The sequence below is a fragment of the Acartia tonsa genome, chromosome 7, assembly GCF_053477335.1.
Source record: "Acartia tonsa isolate MP-2025a chromosome 7, ASM5347733v1, whole genome shotgun sequence".
NCBI lineage: Eukaryota > Metazoa > Arthropoda > Copepoda > Calanoida > Acartiidae > Acartia > Acartia tonsa.
The window spans coordinates 2,373,734-2,394,948 of NC_137266.1; the positions used below are offsets into that span (position 1 = coordinate 2,373,734).

At 33.7% G+C, this 21,215-nt stretch overlaps 1 protein-coding gene across 1 annotated transcript in view; it reads right to left on the bottom strand.

Moving 5' to 3' along the window:
• Positions 1-21,215, bottom strand: part of LOC145324079 (uncharacterized) — a 26,960-nt gene continuing 5,745 nt past the window's right edge. The window contains exons 8-25 of the mRNA XM_080166705.1: positions 17,646-17,856; positions 16,344-16,454; positions 15,731-15,822; positions 14,277-14,348; positions 13,394-13,488; positions 13,048-13,144; positions 12,242-12,349; positions 11,574-11,897; positions 10,652-10,771; positions 6,898-7,104; positions 6,086-6,234; positions 5,654-5,665; positions 5,247-5,311; positions 4,862-4,946; positions 4,665-4,756; positions 3,004-3,116; positions 2,509-2,551; positions 1-2,087 (exon numbers count right to left, since the gene is read on the bottom strand). Coding sequence (XP_080022831.1) covers positions 2,004-2,087; positions 2,509-2,551; positions 3,004-3,116; positions 4,665-4,756; positions 4,862-4,946; positions 5,247-5,311; positions 5,654-5,665; positions 6,086-6,234; positions 6,898-7,104; positions 10,652-10,771; positions 11,574-11,897; positions 12,242-12,349; positions 13,048-13,144; positions 13,394-13,488; positions 14,277-14,348; positions 15,731-15,822; positions 16,344-16,454; positions 17,646-17,856 — 2,080 coding nt within the window. The 3' untranslated portion in view covers positions 1-2,003. The remainder of the gene's footprint in view (positions 2,088-2,508; positions 2,552-3,003; positions 3,117-4,664; positions 4,757-4,861; positions 4,947-5,246; positions 5,312-5,653; positions 5,666-6,085; positions 6,235-6,897; positions 7,105-10,651; positions 10,772-11,573; positions 11,898-12,241; positions 12,350-13,047; positions 13,145-13,393; positions 13,489-14,276; positions 14,349-15,730; positions 15,823-16,343; positions 16,455-17,645; positions 17,857-21,215) is intronic.

Sequence of the window (21,215 nt, forward strand, 5' to 3'; positions counted from 1 at the left end):
AATGATGTATAATATATATTTCATACGAAAAACTTAACAAATATTTTAGAATTATAATAATTATATTATGTATTAATATATTATTTATATTTATAATGAGCAAAGGGTCGCATAATATGTACACAATCTTACACATACACACACAAACATTATGTAATTCAAGCCGTTCAAAAGTCAGTTTTACAATCTCATGCTAACAGCGATATTAACAATTGCCTCTGAAATACTTTTTGTTCCAAATTAAAGTTAAGGGAGGAGGGTAAAGGGGATACCTTCCCACCTTATAAAAATATTCTAATAAATACATTTGATTTTACCCCCTCCCTTTCATATAACTATTTTTGTTTTTGAAACTCCTTAAAAACCCCGAATATATGTATTGTAAAAATAACTTTGGAATCACTTTTTAACTCACTCATACAAAGCAGTAAAAAATTCGAATTGTAAATAACAAAGTTTTACCCATGAGCTTCTTTAATTGCATTTATTGTTTTGGTAATTTTTAATTATTAATTTTGAAAAATCTTTAAACAGAACTATTAATATTTCATTCTTTTATCACACAAACTATGATTTCTTAACAATTTACTCAAGATAGAATCACAAAATGAAAATGTTGCAATACTTTAACCCCCTTTTTAAAAAAAAAAATGAATAAAAGAGGGGGGGGGGGAAGACAGTTTTCTTTAGGGTCAGGAAAAGAACATAATATTTTGTTATGCCTGACTCCAGTGTTGAGGGCCCTAATCATGTGGAGATTCTAAACTGAAACAGATACACACCAAAAGTGTCAAGGAGGCCCTAAATGCCATGGAGCCCAACAAGGTGTTAATGTCAACCCCCCCTCAAATACATGCATCTGAAAAACGTCTCCCCAGAGCCACCAGAGCCACATTGTCCCAGCTCCGCTCTGGCTACAGCAATTTTCTGAATAGTTACAAGGCCAGAATTAACCCTAATATTCAAGATGTCTGTCCCAACTGCAACGCAAATTCCCACACAACTCGTCACCTGTTCAATTGTCCCAACAACGGGACAAATCTAACACCCAGAGACCTCTGGACCCGACCGCTGGAAGCAGCCAGATTTTTAAATCTGGCAACAGATGTTAACGATGATGGAGGATGAGAAGACCCTGGGCTAAACAAACATACAAACAAACATGTGGAGATACCCTTTATCTAATATAAACTAAGGTGCCATTTAAAAATCAACCCTTTTTAATTTTTATTTAATTTCAATAAGAGATGGGGGGGGGGGAGGGGGTGGTTATAAAGTCAATTGGCACTATAAGGGAAACCACCTACAACAGCTTAGACAAACCTATTATTTTTCATTTTGTAATTTTATTTCAGGTAATCATCTTAAGAAATCAAAAAAATTTGGCACATTTTTTATGATTATGAAGATTTTTTGTTCACATTTTAAATAAAAAAACTAGGTTTGAAATAATAAAATAACTATTTACATATAGATAATTAGGTAACAAATTTAAATTGAGCAGTAATTTTAATTATATTATATACATCTTTTACATTTTTGATTTTTTAACATAAAGTTAACACTGTAATAAGCAGATAGAACATTAATAAATTTCATCTAGAAAGTTTTTTTAAAGATATGCATTTTAAAATTTTATTTACAGTTCTTTTAAATTTTCAAACAAAGCTCTATAAAATCTTTGGCTTTAATTCAGAATTTTTAAACTCAAAATTATAATTTATTGTTCTTATATAAATGGTAATACTGTAGTTTTTATATTTAAATACTATTTGTTACTTATTTTATTTTCATTATTTCTATGGTTTTAAATATGATGTTCTCATGGGTGGTTGGGTACCACTGATTTTGGTATCAATGAAATTTAAAAACCAGACCTAAATCTTTTAAAATACATCCTGGAATTAACTGTTGTTTTAGTGATACGGTCAGGTTTTTAAGTTTCAAAATCACCAAATTCTGTGGGACCTTAATGCATGGGGATGAGAAACATCTGTTTAATGTTATGCTTTGATACTTCTGGGGAGCCAAACGTCAGGTGTTCCACTCTTTCTGTTGGGCACTATGGGCTCGGAATTCTTGTCATCCTACAGCAAAATAATAAATGTCTAAGTATAGATGTATAACCCAGACAACTATCTGAACTAAGGGGAGGGGGACCTCATTGCTAACAAATTACTTTCTTATATTTTGTAGCTACTTGGTTTTGTTTATATTCCCGTTGTCATTGGCTGATATTCTAAGACCCAATTGAAAGTCTACACCCCGTGGATAGGGTTAAATATAGGTTCATATCATTGCTTAAAAAGATTCGACTTCACTTGTGTGGAAATAATCTATACAATTATACTAAAGTACTAAAGTTTTGAGCCAACGATCAAGATCACTTTGGGTACCAGTGTAATAGGTCAATTACTTGAAGTCGGAGAAATGGACAGACAGACTGACATCAAATTACTTTTATGTATTGAAAAGTATAGCTACTACTAATAAATACTCAAATATTACCTTGTCAAAGAGTATTGTTTCAGTTGAGCGGGATAGTGGATGCCTAAAACAAAGAAGTCAGATCCAAAAATAAAATTCTAATAATAATAATTATATCCTATCTTAAAAACTAAGGAATTGTAATCAAATATCAAAAATAAACCTATAATCTATTTAAATAAAAAAAAATAATATATGTATAGGCTTTTTAATAATAGCACCAATTTATTTAGCTTGATTTATAGTTAACTACCTTTCTACTATATATCAATCAAATTATCTAACATCCTAATTAAACATCTTTTAACTTGTTAATTTTTTTATTTAACCATCTATTAATCCTTTTTTACCTCAAATCTTTCCAAGCATACTCATTAATAGCGCTAATATTTCTTGCTTTATTAAAAACCTATTTATGTATCTAGCTATATATCATTAAACTAGCTCTGAATTTGTTATCTATTGCGCCTTTATCTATTTTTCCACCTATTTCACTATCTATCCATATATTTATACCTCAAATCTTTCCAAGCATACTCATTAATAGCGCTAATATTTCCAGCTTGATCATCATACATGGATTTCAGTGAGCCACGCTTCTTCAAAGATCTAGTCTTTCCTTTTCCATCCTAAAAAAGTATAATTTTATCTGATTCAAGGAAGGATTAAACTGCAAGTTTTGATTGTAGTCAATTTGTTTTTGACCATGTAATCTCATTCAGTGGCAGAAAACCTGTGGGTACTTTTTATCAAATCTTGATTGTTTAGTTCAAATACTCGTGTCCAAACTTTTAAGCCAACAATTTTAATATACAAAAGGGGTAATTATGTTTAACATCTTTGGGGTTGCATGTACATTGTACATATATCAATGATAAATAATTGTCTTATTCCTTGAGATCCCATGTGGTGCAGTAAAATAAAACTAACATTTCCAAGAGGGGCGTCCAAGCTTTTTATTTTAAAAGGTGGAATGATGAGTTTTAAAGGTTTTAGGGGGTATTTTAATGTATTTATAAAAATTTGATGAGTGTAAAATGAGGGGTTTCAAAGTTTGAGGTGGGTAAATGCCCCTTTCCCACACCCTTGGGTGGATGTCTATCAATGATTGAAAAATCATTTCTCTTTTTCAAATTCAAATCGTAAAAAAATTTTCTCAAACAAAAAGAAAAATCTAAATCTTTATTCAAAAAAAAGAAGATAAAACAATTATGCAAATTTAAACTACACACAAATGTTCATTGAAAAATATCTTTGAGAAATCTAACTTTATCTTTTTATTCTATTACACAAAGTAATAAGGTTTTTAGGTTTGTCCTTTAAAATCTTGCTAAATTATCTGATTGAGTTCTCCATATTAGGAAAGCTTCATACAGGTCCCGGTGTAAAAACATCCCCAGGCTTTAGCTAGAAAATTAAATAGACATAAATAAGATTCCCAGGATCTGTTTGAAGCTTCACTAATGTGGAGAACTCAATCGGTCTCCTTACTTCTTTAGATATTTCACAATTACCGTATTATTAGTTCAGCTGTGTACAATTACATCCCCTATACTTTTAAGGTTGCGTGATTTTAAAAGCACATTACAAGATAAGTATCCCTTACCTTATATGTCTAGAGTTAATAGTTTTACTCCTATATTCATAACTACTTTAGTTTTCTTAATCTATCTACCTATCACAAACTTATTTCCCATTTGATAAGGTATCGTGATTTTAAAGATGCATTTCAGTATATGTATCTTTTACCTTACTTTGTCTGGAGTCCATAGTTTTTCTACTTATTACTTGATTTCTTAATAGTTTAACTGTCTATCTACTTTTCATTGAATTTTATTCTCTTAAGAGGTTGCGTGTTTTTTAAAATACATTACAGTTTGCTTATCCCTTACCTTACTATGCCTGGAGTCCACAGTTTTACTCCTATATTTATAACTACTTTGTTATCTTAATCTATCTACCTATCACAAACTTATTTCCCGTTTGATAAGGTTGCGTGATTTTAAAGATGCATTACAGTATGCATATCCCTTACCTTGGTATGTCTCGAGTCCATAGTTTTACTACATATTAATTGATTTGTTAATAGTTTAACTGTCCATCTACCTTTCCATTCAATTGTGTTATCTTAAAAGGTTGCGTTTTTTTATATAAATTACAGTATGCTTATCCCTTACCTTAGTATGCCTGGAGTCCATAGTTTTACTCCTAAATTCATAACTGCTTTGTTTGGCTGCTTCGCTGCTTGTGATAGTGTGTCCTCCCATTCCTATATAAGAAATTAATTAGGAAAACAACAATAAACTGTAATACACTTACAATAGAAAAAAAAGAATATTAAAATGTAATTCAGTATAATTGCAAAAAGCATTACCTGGCCGTAGGGTGTCGCATTTTCCTTTCGCTTTTCCACTTTCTTTTCTTGATTTGGTCTTGGAAGATCCCTTATGCATTATAACCTAAAACATATGAGAAATTTATTTATGGGGAAATTTTGAAATGAAAAAGTAACAACAAAATTTGTTATTGGATAGAATTTCTTCCATGGTAAAATTCTCTTGTGAGAGTTATGGCACCCTCCCCAAAATAAATATATTTCTTCCCTTAATCTATGAGAAGCTTCACTGTAAGGGAGAAACATATCGGTTCTGGGCTAAGCAAGATCCTTAGGGACACTCAGACAGATAGACATAAAGACATGCTGTTACTTTTATATGAAAATGCGCAAAGCTACTTGAAATGCCGAGCATAATTGTTACCTGAATATCTGAACTATTATTGTCATGATGAATTGTCGTCTTTGGCTTGGCTCCTTCCCCACCACCTGAAATAATTAAATAATAAGAAGGTGCAAACAGCATATCTATATGTAATTGTATTACACACAACTACGTGCCCATTTCGCAATGACCCCTGTTTTTGCAGAAAAAATTATGCCCTCTCATTAAAGCTGCAAATTTTAAAAAATGATACAATTTTGACAAAACTACATGACAGTTTGTGTATAAAGAAATAATTACCTAGCTGCCATCTATTGAAACTTTAATTTGAACTATTATACCTGCTAGAAGTTGTTGTTGTTGTCCTTGTTTACCTGCTAGAAGTTGTTGTTGTTGTTTCTGAGCTCCGCTACAACAGTCATAAGGTTGTTGTTGCCCTTGTTTACCTGCTAGAAGCTGTTGTTGTTGTTTCTGAGCTCCGCTACAACAATCATAAGGTTGTTGTTGTTGTCCTTGTTTACCTGCTAGAAGTTGTTGTTGTTGTTTCTGAGCTCCGCTACAACAGTCATAAGGTTGTTGTTGTCCTTGTTTACCTGCTAGAAGTTGTTGTTTCTGAGCTCCGCTACAACAATCATAAGGTTGTTGTTGCCCTTGTTTACCTGCTAGAAGCTGTTGTTGTTTCTGAGCTCCGCTACAACAGTTATAAGGTTGTTGTTGTTGTCCTTGTTTACATGCTAGAAGTTGTTGTTGATTATGAGCTCTGCTACAACAATCATAAGGTTGTAGTTGTCCTTGTTTACCTGCTAGAAGTTGTTGTTGTTTCTGAGCTCCGCTACAACAATCATAAGGTTGTTGTTGTCCTTGTTTACCTGCTAGAAGTTGTTGTTGTTTCTGAGCTCCGCTACAACAGTCATAAGATTGTTGTTGTCCTTGTTTACCTGCTAGAAGCTGTTGTTGTTTTTGAGCTCCGCTACAACAGTCATAAGGTTGTTGTTGTCCTTGTTTACCACTACCACCACTGTTAGCTCTGTACAACACAAATACTTTACAATTTCTCAGCCAATATTAAAGATAAATGAAATTTATCAGTCATTTTCATTAGCATAACATGACTATTCGTTTGCCAAATCTTAAATATTTTTGTATGAAAGATAATCTATAACTTCCTTCATTTGCTTGTAATGCTATGTGGGACAAAAATATCCATAGAGAAATCATATTTATTTTTAATTTTATATATCCCATTGTGACCCATTAACAACTGGATGTCAATTATATATTTACTAGCGGCTTCGCCCCTAGCCTCTAGGGGCTTTGCCCCAAGAGGTGATAAAAGAAATTAAGGCAAAATTCGTTAAAGGACCAAGGATATCTTAAGCAAAAAAAAAAAAAAAAAAAAATGGGGGGGGGGATTTTTTTGTTTTTTGGGGGTTGGGGGTGTCCCACCCCCCAAGAAAATAGCTTAAAACCACCACAGGACCAATAGGTATATACCCTGAAGAGTAGAATCCGATCGGTTCAGTGGTTACCGAGATCTTAAGGGACGGACAGACAGACAGACAGACAGACAGACGGACAGACGGACAGACAGACATCGTTCTTCTTTGTATTATAGATGACTTAACACTTAATTATTTATGGATGTTGTCATCCTTGTTAATTAGCTTGGCTATTATTCAAAGTATCTTTCCTTGATTTGTACATTTTGGTTGATGAATCTTTGGGGGATTTCTGTTTCTTACTGCTGCTTAGAGAGGTGCTGGGTAGAGACTCATGGTAGCTATTACTTTCATTTCTAGATATATAGAGATAGTTAGATAGATAGATAGATAGTTGTTTCTTACTACTGCTTAGAGAGGTGCTGGGTAGAGACTCATGGTAGCTATTACTTTCATTTCTAGATATATAGAGATAGTTAGATAGATAGATAGATAGTTGTATCTTACTACTGTATAGAGAGGTGCCTGGAAGAGACTTATGATAGCTATTACTTTCATTTCTAGATATATAGAGATAGTTAGATAGTTAGATAGATAGATAGATAGTTGTATCTTACTACTGCTTAGAGAGGTGCTGGGTAGAGACTCATGGTAGCTATTACTTTCATTTCTAGATATATAGATATAGTTAGATAGATAGATAGATAGTTGTTTCTTACTACTTCTTAGAGAGGTGCTGGGTAGAGACTCATGGTAACTATTACTTTCATTTCTAGATATATAGAGATAGTTAGATAGATAGTTATAGAGTTGTTTCTTACTACTTCTTAGAGAGGTGCTGGGTAGAGACTCATGGTAACTATTACTTTCATTTCTAGATATATAGATATAGTTAGATAGATAGTTGTTTCTTACTACTGCTTAGAGAGGTGCTGGGTAGAGACTCATGGTAGCTATTACTTTCATTTCTAGATAGATAGAGATAGTTAGATAGATAGTTGTTTCTTACTGCTGCTTAGAGAGGTGCTGGGTAAAGACTCATGGTAGCTATTACTTTCATTTCTAGATAGATAGAGATAGTTAGATAGATAGTTGTTTCTTACTGCTCCTTAGAGAGGTGCTAGGAAGAGACTCATGGTAGCTATTACTTTCATTTCTAGATAGATAGAGATAGTTAGGTAGATAGTTGTTTCTTACTACTGCTTAGAGAGGTGCTAGGAAGAGACTCATGGTAGCTATTACTTTCATTTCTAGATATATAGAGATAGTTAGGTAGATAGTTGTTTCTTACTACTGCTTAGAGAGGTGCTAGGTAGAGACTCATGATAGCTATTACTTTCATTTCTAGATAGATAGAGATAGTTAGGTAGATAGTTGTTTCTTACTACTGCTTAGAGAGGTGCTAGGAAGAGACTCATGGTAGCTATTACTTTCATTTCTAGATAGATAGAGATAGTTAGATAGATAGTTGTTTCTTACTACTGCTTAGAGAGGTGCTAGGTAGAGACTCATGATAGCTATTACTTTCATTTCTAGATAGATAGAGATAGTTAGGTAGATAGTTGTTTCTTACTACTGCTTAGAGAGGTGCTAGGAAGAGACTCATGGTAGCTATTACTTTCATTTCTAGATAGATAGAGATAGTTAGATAGATAGTTGTTTCTTACTACTGCTTAGAGAGGTGCTTGGTAGAGACTCATGATAGCTATTACTTTAATTTCTAGATAAATAGAGATAGTTAGATAGATATAGAGTTGTATCTTACTGCTGCTTAGAGAGGTGCTGGGTAGAGACTCATGGTAGCTATTACTTTCATTTCTAGTATATAGAGATAGTTAGATAGATTGATATAGATAGATAGATATAGAGTTGTTTCTTACTACTACTTAGAGAGGTGCTGGGTAGAGACTCATGGTAGCTATTACTTTCATTTCTAGATATATAGAGATAGTTAGATAGACAGATAGATAGATAGTTGTTTCTTACTACTGCTTAGAGAGGTGCTGGATAGAGACTCATGGTAGCTATTACTTTCATTTCTAGATATATATAGATAGTTAGATAGATAGATAGATAGTTGTTTCTTACTACTGCTTAGAGAGGTGCTGGGTAGAGACTCATGGTAGCTAATACTTTCATTTCTAGATAGATATAGATAGTTAGATAGATAGATAGTTGTTTCTTACTACTGCTTAGAGAGGTGCTGGGTAGAGACTCATGGTAGCTATTACTTTCATTTCTAGATAGATAGATATAGTTAGATAGATAGATAGTTGTTTCTTACTACTGCTTAGAGAGGTGCTGGGTAGAGACTCATGGTAGCTATTACTTTCATTTCTAGATAGATAGAGATAGTTATAGATAGATAGTTGTTTCTTACTACTGTTTAGAGAGGTGCTGGGTAGAGACTCATGGTAGCTATTACTTTCATTTCTAGATAGATAGAGATAGTTAGATAGATAGATATAGTAGTTTCTTACTGCTGCTTAGAGAGGTGCTGGGTAAAGACTCATGGTAGCTATTACTCTCATTTCTAGATATATAGATATAGTTAGATAGATAGTTGTTTCTTACTACTGCTTAGAGAGGTGCTGGGTAGAGACTCATGGTAGCTATTACTTTCATTTCTAGATAGACAGAGATAGTTAGATAGATAGATAGATAGTTGTTTCTTACTACTGCTTACAGAGGTGCTGGGTAGAGACTCATGGTAGCTATTACTTTCATTTCTAGGTAGATAGAGATAGTTAGATAGATAGTTGTTTCTTACTGCTGCTTAGAGAGGTGCTGGGTAGAGACTCATGGTAGCTATTACTTTCATTTCTAGATAGATAGAGATAGTTAGATAGATAGTTGTTTCTTACTGCTGCTTAGAGAGGTGCTGGGTAGAGACTCATGGTAGCTATTACTTTCATTTCTAGATAGACAGAGATAGTTAGATAGATAGATAGATAGTTGTTTCTTACTACTGCTTACAGAGGTGCTGGGTAGAGACTTATGGTAGCTATTACTTTCATTTCTAGATAGATAGATATAGTTAGATAGATAGATAGTTGTTTCTTACTACTGCTTAGAGAGGTGCTGGGTAGAGACTCATGGTAGCTATTACTTTCATTTCTAGATAGATAGAGATAGTTAGATAGATAGTTGTTTCTTACTACTGTTTAGAGAGGTGCTGGGTAGAGACTCATGGTAGCTATTACTTTCATTTCTAGATAGATAGAGATAGTTATAGATAGATAGTTGTTTCTTACTACTGTTTAGAGAGGTGCTGGGTAGAGACTCATGGTAGCTATTACTTTCATTTCTAGATAGATAGAGATAGTTAGATAGATAGATATAGTAGTTTCTTACTGCTGCTTAGAGAGGTGCTGGGTAAAGACTCATGGTAGCTATTACTCTCATTTCTAGATATATAGATATAGTTAGATAGATAGTTGTTTCTTACTACTGCTTAGAGAGGTGCTGGGTAGAGACTCATGGTAGCTATTACTTTCATTTCTAGATAGACAGAGATAGTTAGATAGATAGATAGATAGTTGTTTCTTACTACTGCTTACAGAGGTGCTGGGTAGAGACTCATGGTAGCTATTACTTTCATTTCTAGGTAGATAGAGATAGTTAGATAGATAGTTGTTTCTTACTGCTGCTTAGAGAGGTGCTGGGTAGAGACTCATGGTAGCTATTACTTTCATTTCTAGATAGATAGAGATAGTTAGATAGATAGTTGTTTCTTACTGCTGCTTAGAGAGGTGCTGGGTAGAGACTCATGGTAGCTATTACTTTCATTTCTAGATAGACAGAGATAGTTAGATAGATAGATAGATAGTTGTTTCTTACTACTGCTTACAGAGGTGCTGGGTAGAGACTTATGGTAGCTATTACTTTCATTTCTAGATAGATAGATAGAATACATGTATCATTAGATAGAAGGAATGATAGAAAGTATTAGTTAGATAGACAGATAGATAGATTAGTTAGATAAATGAACAAAAGTTTACTTACCTACTCCTCCCCTCCTTATTTCTGGAAGACTTGTCATAATTAGATTTCAAACTACTTGTATAGGTTGTTGTTGTAGCTGTTGATAGTTCCACAGCCTGTTGTGTACCAGCTGATGTATACCTAGATAGATAGATAGTTGTGGTTGTAGCTGTTGATAGTTCCACAGCCTGTTGTGTACCAGCTGATGTATACCTAGATAAATAGATAGTTGTGGTTGTAGCTGTTGATAGTTTCACAGCCTGTTGTGTACCAGCTGATATATACCTAGATAGATAGATAGTTGTGGTTGGAGCTGTTGATAGTTCCACAGCCTGTTGTGTACCAGCTGATGTATACCTAGATAGATAGTTGTTGTTGTAGCTGTTGATAGTTCAACAGCCTGCTGTGTACCAGCTGATGTATACCTAGATAAATAGATAGTTGTGGTTGTAGCTGTTGATAGTTCCACAGCCTGTTGTGTACCAGCTGATATATACCTAGATAGATAGATAGTTGTGGTTGTAGCTGTTGATAGTTCCACAGCCTGTTGTGTACCAGCTGATGTATACCTAGATAGATAGATAGTTGTGGTTGTAGCTGTTGAAAGTTCCACAGCCTATTGTGTCCTAGCTGATGTATACCTAGATAGATATATAGATAGTTGTGGTTGTAGCTGTTGAAAGTTCCACAGCCTGTTGTGTACCAGCTGATGTATACCTAGATAAATAGATAGTTGTGGTTGTAGCTGTTGAAAGTTCCACAGCCTATTGTGTCCTAGCTGATGTATACCTAGATAGATATATAGATAGTTGTGGTTGTAGCTGTTGAAAGTTCCACAGCCTGTTGTGTACCAGCTGATGTATACCTAGATAGATAGATAGTTGTAGTTGTAGCTGTTGAGATTATAGATACATACAATATAAATATATAAAATTATAAATACCTTGGGTTTGAGATAAATGTATGTGGTTGTTGGGTCGTATACAGCATAAAATCATCCTTTACTCCAACCCCACCATAACCCTGCGGGGCCATAGACCTGTTCTGAGCATTTACCATGCCCCTCTGGGGCGGATCTACACTCCGCTGGCCAAACTCCGCTGCCCGGTGCACAAATTCAGCGCCCCGCTGTGGAAAGTCTGCTCCCCGCAGTGCCAACTCTGCACTGCGCTGCTGTTGCTGCAGGCGGCTGTTGTGCTGTAGACGGTCAAGCGCCTGCATACGGTCAAGGCTTGGCTGCTGGTGGATTTGTTGCAACGGATCAAACCTAAAAAAACAAGGATGTCAACATCCATAAGTAGCGAAGCGCAACCAACTAATGGATGGACAAATTGAGTTACAAAACTAATGTCTATTTATATGTCTATTACAGATATTAGAGATACATACAAATGGATGTAGAATAATCATGGATATTATGACAAGGGAAAAACTGTCGTCAATATAGTTTGTTAACACGGATATAATTTATAGGTAGGAGGGGAGAGGGAGGATCGTCATTTTAGCTAGCTACGTGTTTCACTTTCTTAAATAACAGAAAATCTGTTGTAACATCCAAGTAATAATAAATCCATTTAGATTTATATACTGCATATATGAATAAATATATACCTTGGATAAACAGTCTTTAGCCTCCCTGTAGCACTTTCTTTCACATAAACCGGTTCTGGGCCCAGTATTAGCTCTTGGTCCATCATACATGTTGGGGTTAGCTCAGATCTAGACAGATAGATGGACGGATAAATAGATAGATAGATGGATATATTGATATAAAATAAACTGGTTCTTGGCCCAGTATTAGCTCTTGGTCCATCATACATGCGGGGGGTAGCTCAGATCTAAATAGATAGATAGTTGGATAGATACTAAATAAACTGGTTCTGGGCCCAGTATTAGCTCTTGGTTTATCATAAATGTTGGGGGGTAGCTCAGACCTAGATAGATAGATAGATAGATTCATAGATGGATAGATAGATATACACATAGATGAATAGATAAAGAATTAACCGGTTCAGGGCCCAGTATTGGCTCTTGGACCATCATACATGTAGGGGGTAGCTCAGATCTAGATAGAAAGATATTTAGATTCATAGATAGATAGATAATCTCACCTGCAGTCCTGCATGATATTAAAGGGACCAGGGGGCACCTCCATGACATAGGGGTGGTCAGATAGATAGATAGATACATAGATAGATGGATAATCTCACCTGCAGTCCTGCATGATATTAAAGGGACCAGGGGGCACCTCCATGACATAGGGGTGGTCAGATAGATAGATAGATACATAGATAGATGGATAATCTCACCTGCAGTCCTGCATGATATTAAAAGGACCAGGGGGCACCTCCCCTGACATAGGGGTGGTCAGATAGATAGATAGATACATAGATAGATGGATAGATAGATAATCTTACCTACAGTCCTGCATGATATTGAAGGGGCCAGGAGGTACCTCCCCTGACATAGGGGTGGTCAGACCAGACATATCACTCCCCAACAGCCCAGGACCTCCCTGATTCAAATAATGGTCATTTTTATTTTTATTTTTAAGGTAAATATAGAAAATAAGTAAAGTAAAGTAAAATAGAAAGCATAGTAAATTGAATAATAAAAACTAATTAAATGTAGAAAAAGGCAATAGATAAAAAACATCCATCCAGTAAATTAAATGGCCCCACAAAATTACCCATTATGTACCCAAAATCACATTGAACCCATAATGTTACGGACTGAGTCTAAAATTAAAATGACCATTTCTTTCCTGGACAAAATCTCCCGGGGGTAAATGGTCCCCATGCAGCATTGAGAAGGGAATTATGTCCCCTGTAAGCGGGTCTATCACCAACTGAGAATACTGTAATCATAAAACATATACTTCAATTTGTAGATGTGTGACATTAGAAGTAATAGTATGGGTAATGTCTTGGACTAAAACCGGCATTAGTCATTACCTTACACTTCCAGATAAAGGTCATGCATTTAAAGGGTTGGTTTCTGTAATAGTTAGGATGTTAGTCCCTGATAAATGATTAGAGCAATGGACACAGAATAAATATGGAAATTCTAGCGGATAAATTCCTTTACTTGGACCAATATTAACTCAGTGTAAAAACAATCAGACCACATCATTGTTGAAAAGATGTAAAAGTTTTGTTTCAAAAGGATGGCTTATTTTCATGACATCTTTATATATTTTATCTTTTATTGAACTGAAATAAACCTCTAATTTGACAAGCAAAATAACTAAGTTTACTTTAAAAAAAAAAAAGATTCTAAACAATTAGATTTTAAAAGAATTGTTATATTTTAAATCTGGACATCTTATTATTTAAATTTTTAATTGAAGTATAATTTCCTGTAGGCCACTGTTAGCATCAAAACTACCATCTCCGGCCTCTAGTAGGTCCCCATCTCTTTCATACATCCTACTAAATAGATAGATAGTTATATCCCTATGAAGGCCATTGTTGGCATAAAAACTACCATCTCCAGCTTCTAGTAGGTCCCCATCTCTTTCATACATCCTACTAAATAGATAGATAGTTATATCTCTATCTTAGCATCAAATCTACCATCTCCAGCCTCTAGTAGGTCCCCATCTCTTTCATACATCCTACTGAATAGATAGATAGTTATATCCCTATGTAGGCCACTGTTAGCATCAAAACTACCATCTCCAGCCTCTAGTAGGTCCCCATCTCTTTCATACATCCTACTAAATAGATAAATAGTTATATCCCACTATTAGCATCAAAACTACCATCTCCAGCCTCTAGTAGGTCCCCATCTCTTTCATACATCCTACTAAATAGATAAATAGTTATATCCCACTATTAGCATCAAAACTACCATCTCCAGCCTCTAGTAGGTCCCCATCTCTTTCATACATCCTACTAAATAGATAAATAGTTATATCTCTATCTTAGCATCAAAACTACCATTTCCAGCCTCTAGTAGGTCCCCATCTCTTTCATACATCCTACTAAATAGATTAATAGTTATATCCCACTATTACCATCAAAACTACCATCTCCGGCCTCTAGTAGGTCCCCATCTCATACATACATCCTAGTGAATAGATAAATAGTTATATCCCACTATTAGCATCAAAACTACCATCTCCAGCCTCTAGTAGGTCCCCATCTCTTTCATACATCCTACTAAATAGATAAATAGTTATATCCCACTATTAGCATCAAAACTACCATCTCCAGCCTCTAGTGGGTCCCCATCGCTTTCATACATCCTACTAAATAGATAAATAGTTATATCCCACTATTAGCATCAAAACTACCATCTCCAGCCTCTAGTAGGTCCCCATCTCTTTCATACATCCTACTAAATAGATAAATAGTTATATCCCACTATTAGCATCAAAACTACCATCTCCATCCTCTAGTAGGTCCCCATCTCTTTCATACATCCTACTAAATAGATAGATAGTTATATCCTGTAGGCCACTGTTAGCATCAAAACTACCATCTCCGGCCTCTAGTAGGTCACCATCTCTTACATACATCCTACTTAATAGATAGATAGTTATATCCCACTGTTAGCATCAAAACTACCATCTCCAGCCTCTAGTAGGTCCCCATCTCTTTCATACATTCTACTAAATAGATAGATATTTATATCCTGTAGGCCACTGTTAGCATCAAAACTACCATCTCCAGCCTATAGTAGCTCCCCATCTCTTTCATACATCCTACTAAATAGATAGATATTTATATCCTGTAGGCCACTGTTAGCATCAAAACTACCATCTCCGGCCTCTAGTAGGTCCCCATCTCTTACATACATCCAACTAAATAGATAGATAGTTATATACCTATGGTATGAGTAGCAGGATGTCTATGTGTCTGTCTGTTTGTACTGATTAGTGTAGCAAAGAATCTCAGTAACTGCTGAACTGATGTGGTTCTTCTTTAAGTGAAGTTTTTCATATCTCTAGGTATTATATGGTTTACAACTATTTTAGGGAAAGGTACTACCAACCTTAAAAGACTTGTGATTTATCTGCCTATGATGCTAATATCTTGGTTCTAATGGCTGTATAATTGCTAGATAGCTAGAAAGATATATAATTAGATGTCTTACTTGTAATTTATCAGTCTATGGTGTTGATATCTTGGTTCTAATGGCTGTAGACAAACCTCCAACCTTTCCTCTGGCTTTGATAAACTTCCACCCTAAGAAAAAAACATTGCTTTGTGATAGTTTGTTATGATAAATATATCCATAATTATGTATGTCCTCTAATTCTTCTATTAGAAATAGTAGCTGAATATTGAAATCATTTGCTTAATATTTTATCTATTTGATGTCTTCCTAACTATCTAATTGATGTTTGCTATCTTTATGAGGTAAAGGCAGTGGTTTAATATTAAATTTATTTGCTATCTATTTACTTGATGTCATGCTATCTACCTACTTAATGTCCTGCTATCTACCTACTTGGTGTCTTTCTATCTATCTTTCAATGGTGGTAGGGGCCGTGGCTGAATATTGAAATAATTTCCTAACTATCTTCTTGATGTCTTGCTATCAATTTACTTGAGGTCTTGCTGTTTATCTAATTGATGTCTTGCAAACTTTCTATTTGGTAGAGGCAGTGACTGCTATCTATCTACTTGATGTCTTGCTAGTTATGTACATGACATCTTAGTATCTTCTTACTTGCATCTATCTACTTGATGTCCTGCTATTTTACCTCAGTTCTCAATGGTGGCAGAGGCAGTGGCTGCATGTTGAAATCATTTGCTATCTCTTTAACAGTCTGAAGGTCCATATCACTATTACCAGCCCCTATTGATTCACTAACCTAAATAGATTTTTTGATAGATTGATAGAAGAATTGATAGTTAGATTGAAAGATGAATTGATTGTTAGATTGATAGATGGATATATTGATAATTAATCTAAAGATCCATTTCAAAATTACCAGAGCTGGATCTTTAAATCATTTTAGTGGTGAGCCTAAATCACTAACCTAAATAGATTGTTTAATAAATCAATAGATGGCTAGATTGATAATATAGAAAGTGAATAGATTGGCAATGTATAGTCATTTCACTTTTACTAGCTCCTATTTATTCACTGACCTAAATAGATTCATTGATAGATTAACAGATTAACATTTTAATAGAATGATAACTCGAAATGTAGTTAAAAGAAAGATAAATGATAACTAGACATTAAAATAAAAAGATATCTAACTGGTAGGATAAAAAGATAGCTAGATAGATTTAAAAGTAGATAGATACATGGATCAATTCAATTGAAAGATATCTAAATAATTAAATATTTAGAAAGAGGAAAATACATATGAATAAAATGCATTGCTTTGAATATTCTATTTCTGTTTTATATTGATTCCAAAGATGTAATACCCTGAAAGGTCAAATAGACACAAAAATCCGTCCAACTTAAAAAAAATCTAGCAGAAAAAGATTGTTGTTTATATTTAGTCACATATAATTCAATCCAATAGTTCTTTGATGATGTAATTTTAACTGACTTACAATATAGATTAAATGAGTGTTCCAATTGGTTCATTAAGGAAATGATCATCTAGACTTTTATATTTATTACTGATGCATAAAGTAAATAAAGCTAATAAAAAATCATATTGCAACTAAAGATAAAAACTTTGTTGTTTTATGTTTTCAACAAGGATGACAACATCCATATGTTGCAACGCAAATACATCTGTATGGACAAACGGACAAAGTGAGTTCTTGAATAGATTTTAAGTGTCCATAACAAAAGATAAAAAGGAGGATTTGATAATAAATAGAAAATCACGAAACCATCATTTACAACTTTTGTAATATGACAGACAGACCGACGGCCCAGGTAAGTTTAATGCTGAATGCAATTGAGTATCGTAAATGGTAGACAATAAAATTAACATTTCCTCTAAACGGACACACTAACCTCGCTACTAAATGGACATAATACCAAATAAATTTGGGGGATAGGGTTGCTAAGCGCTGAAGTAATAATTTTGTACCTGAACACTACTCGTTAAATCAACGGAGCCATCAAATGAGCAAGAGTCAGACTGATATTGCGGCGGATTCGGCGATTCCGGCAGGAAATCGTCCGCAAACATGTCGGCAGAACTGCGCGGCCGCCGGTCCACCAGACAGCTCTTGCGCGGCTTGGCCAGGCTGCTCTTGGGCCGCTGGCGCTGCTGGTCGTTTTCAGTCTCTTCTTTTGTCCTACAAATATAGTACAATTAGAATTCATATAATTCTTTGAAAAACCTTGCAAATAATACTAATTATTGCTTTATTCAACCTTAAATTTTCTCTGAAAACTACTGCAAGAATCTTAAGGGATAAGACAATGGACGATAGATTGATAAAAATTACCAACAATGATTAATAACAAACAAAAATACCCCTTAAGTGGATTTAAATCATTGATTGAAGAGTAAAGACTGGTTTAAAACCAAATTAATAAAAAAGTACCCAAAGTATTGAGGCCAATGAATAAGATAACGTGATTATAAATCATTTCAATTAAGAACTTGGATTATTTTACGTATAGAAATAACAAGTATGGCAACATTCATAAGTAGCGAAGCACAAAAAATTATGAATAGACATTATATTAGTTTAGTGGTCATATTATGAGATAGTAAGGGCAAACAAGATAACATTAGAAAATCATAAAAATATACAAATATCAATAGATAGATAAATATCTTCTGTAGCTCATGGACTAAGTAAGTTGTATTATGTATGCCCTTTAGTAACGGGAATCTTCATAAAAAAAATCGGCAGTCTATCTTAAACGAACTAACGAACAGACAGACAAGGTTAACAAAAGAAAATCTTTACAATAAAAATATTATTTTATTCTATGATAATGATTAATCATAACAATCAAATAAATAATGCATCAAAAACTTTAAGCCCAATCCATAACCAAAAATATAAACTTGTAATACACACGAAGAAGGGGACATTATGCTGTTACACTAGTCCCCAAAATTTATATAATATTGTTTCTTATTCATTGGTTTACAACTTTGGGGACTTTAATTTAATTTTGATTGATTAGTTAATTAGTGGATTCAACCACTCATTATAATCTACAAAGAGGTAATTTTAAGTACCAACTTTGGGATTGTACAATGTACATCAATTTATCCATGTATACATAATACATCATGTCTTATGAGAATTATTACATGAGATACAGAAAAAGAACATAACTTTCTTTCAGGATAAATATTTTCTTTTAATATGCCAAGACAGGAATATATATTCAAAAAAAACTATTTTGCCACTTATGGTTTCCATTTTATAAGCTAACACTTGTCGCTTTCCCAAAAAGTGCCTGTCGAGCACTGAAACCCCAAACCCTCATTTTCATAATAAATTGATTTTTTTGCTAGGTGGTTCTCATACTTAATATAACGTAATCTAAAGTATCAAGCAAACAAATGAAAAACTACCCTGTATTTTCAAACAATTTCCAATTTGGGTTGGTGGTTTCTGTGCTTAATAAAGCACTTTAAAGGAAAACGCCGTATGCTTTCAATCGAAGATATGTTAACAGCAAAATGTTTTTCTTCGAGTGTCACAATCCTGTCTTTGATTATCAACCTTCTTAGGTATTATTGGTTCCTTAAATGGTTAAATATTGATATAACATAAGGATTTATTTCACGTTAGCTGAAAATCTAAAGAGATAGAATGATAAAAGGAATGGGCCGAGTGGGTTTTTTTTCATGGTGGACTGTAAATCATAAAGTTTTTTTTGAATAAGTTGTCTCATTTTTTGGCTCTTAAACTTAGGGTACCAATACTTTTAATCTGCAGAAATGATACCTTTGTTTATTATCTTTGGGATTATGTCTCATTTTACCATTGTCTATTGTCTTATCCCCTAAGATCCCTGGTTTTATTTGCAGACATATTGTCAAGTAGATAAATAATACAGGTATTAGATGCAGAGGGAAATAGAAAGTGATAAGAGACGGAGAGAGAGAAAGAGAAAGAGAAACTGAGATAAAGAGAGAATATTATAGAGATAAAAGTAAAAAAATCGAAGATAAATAAATTGACGGATCTACTGCAGTTCACGGTAAAATATTGCTGGTAAGCAATATTTAAAAAAAAATATGAATTTTAAAGGCTGCTAGCTGCCAAACGGCTGAACGTACAGATCATGTCCGCAAACTGTTTTAATCGACATAAGAAGGCCTACAAATAATCTGGAATAGCCATAAATCAATAATGCATAATTATCTCGCAGTGCAGAGAAATGCGCGAAAAAGACCTATTTTACGCGTTTTTTCTTCAGTGAATCTTTCCCTGTGCATAATTTGTAGGCCTTCTCATGCCACTTAAAATGGTGTGCGGGTATGATCTGTACGTTTAGCCGTTTGGCAGCAAATTCATAGATTATTGGAAACATTGCTTACCAGCAATATTGACAAACTATATATATATATCTCATTTTATATAGACAGCTTTCTGCGTATAGTAATATTAAAATTCCTGTTTTGAATGGCCACAAAGGGCAGAAGACCCAGGGTATTAAAACCAGGGATCTAAAGGGATAAGGCAATGGACGATAAATTGATATACATCCCCAATATTGATACACAAAATTACTGCTTCTGCAGATTACAATTGGTGGTTGAAACGTTTACTTCTGAAACGTTTGGACATTCAACTTAATGAACAGACTAATCCAAATTCAATAAAAGTTCCAAAGTTGTTAAGCGAACGAATATAACAAAACTAATAATAATTTCATAAAAGAAAAAGAAATAGATAGAAAGAAAAATAAACGAGTAGGTATTATACTACAATTCTAGTGAAAAATGATACGTTACCACTCTATAAATAATAAGTCCTTTTGTAAGTAGGTAGAGTACAATGCTTTAATGAAGCTTATTTCCTTTCTGTCTGTCATACTAGAAACATTAGAAAAAAAAGAAAAATTGCCTTCAAAATATTTTTCACAATGTCATTATTTAAAAAAAAAAAACAGTCAAACATATTGTACATTTATTGTTTTTTGATTAGGTACTTGACACATATCTTTGATAGTAGCTGAGAAAATTACATTTCTTATTAGATGTTTTTTTCAGGGAAAAAAATACTAAATAGGATAATACAATATCTATAAGTAGCAAAGCACAAAAAGTCATGGGTGGTAATACGGACAAAGTGATTTAAAGAGTAAATGTTCAGTGGTTTTATGTTTATGATATTTTTGTTTTATATTTAATTAGTTGTAGCATTACTGACAGAAAGACAATTTAAGTAAATTATAATATACATTTTATTTTACGGACTGACCGACAGACAGGTTTATTGTAGAATAGCTTTGCTATTAAAAAAGGATTTAACCATGAATGGCAAATTAATTGAAATGAATAAGATTTGCTAAAAAGTTCATGCATGAAAAAATTGTCTCATAAATTGTTCATAACATTCATTTTGCAAATTTTCAAATATCTAAATTTCTAAATACTCATATTTTTCCATTATCTCTAATAAATCAACAAATATATTTTAAGTAGCTTTGTTGTTTTTCTTAGCTTTAACTTAAGGCA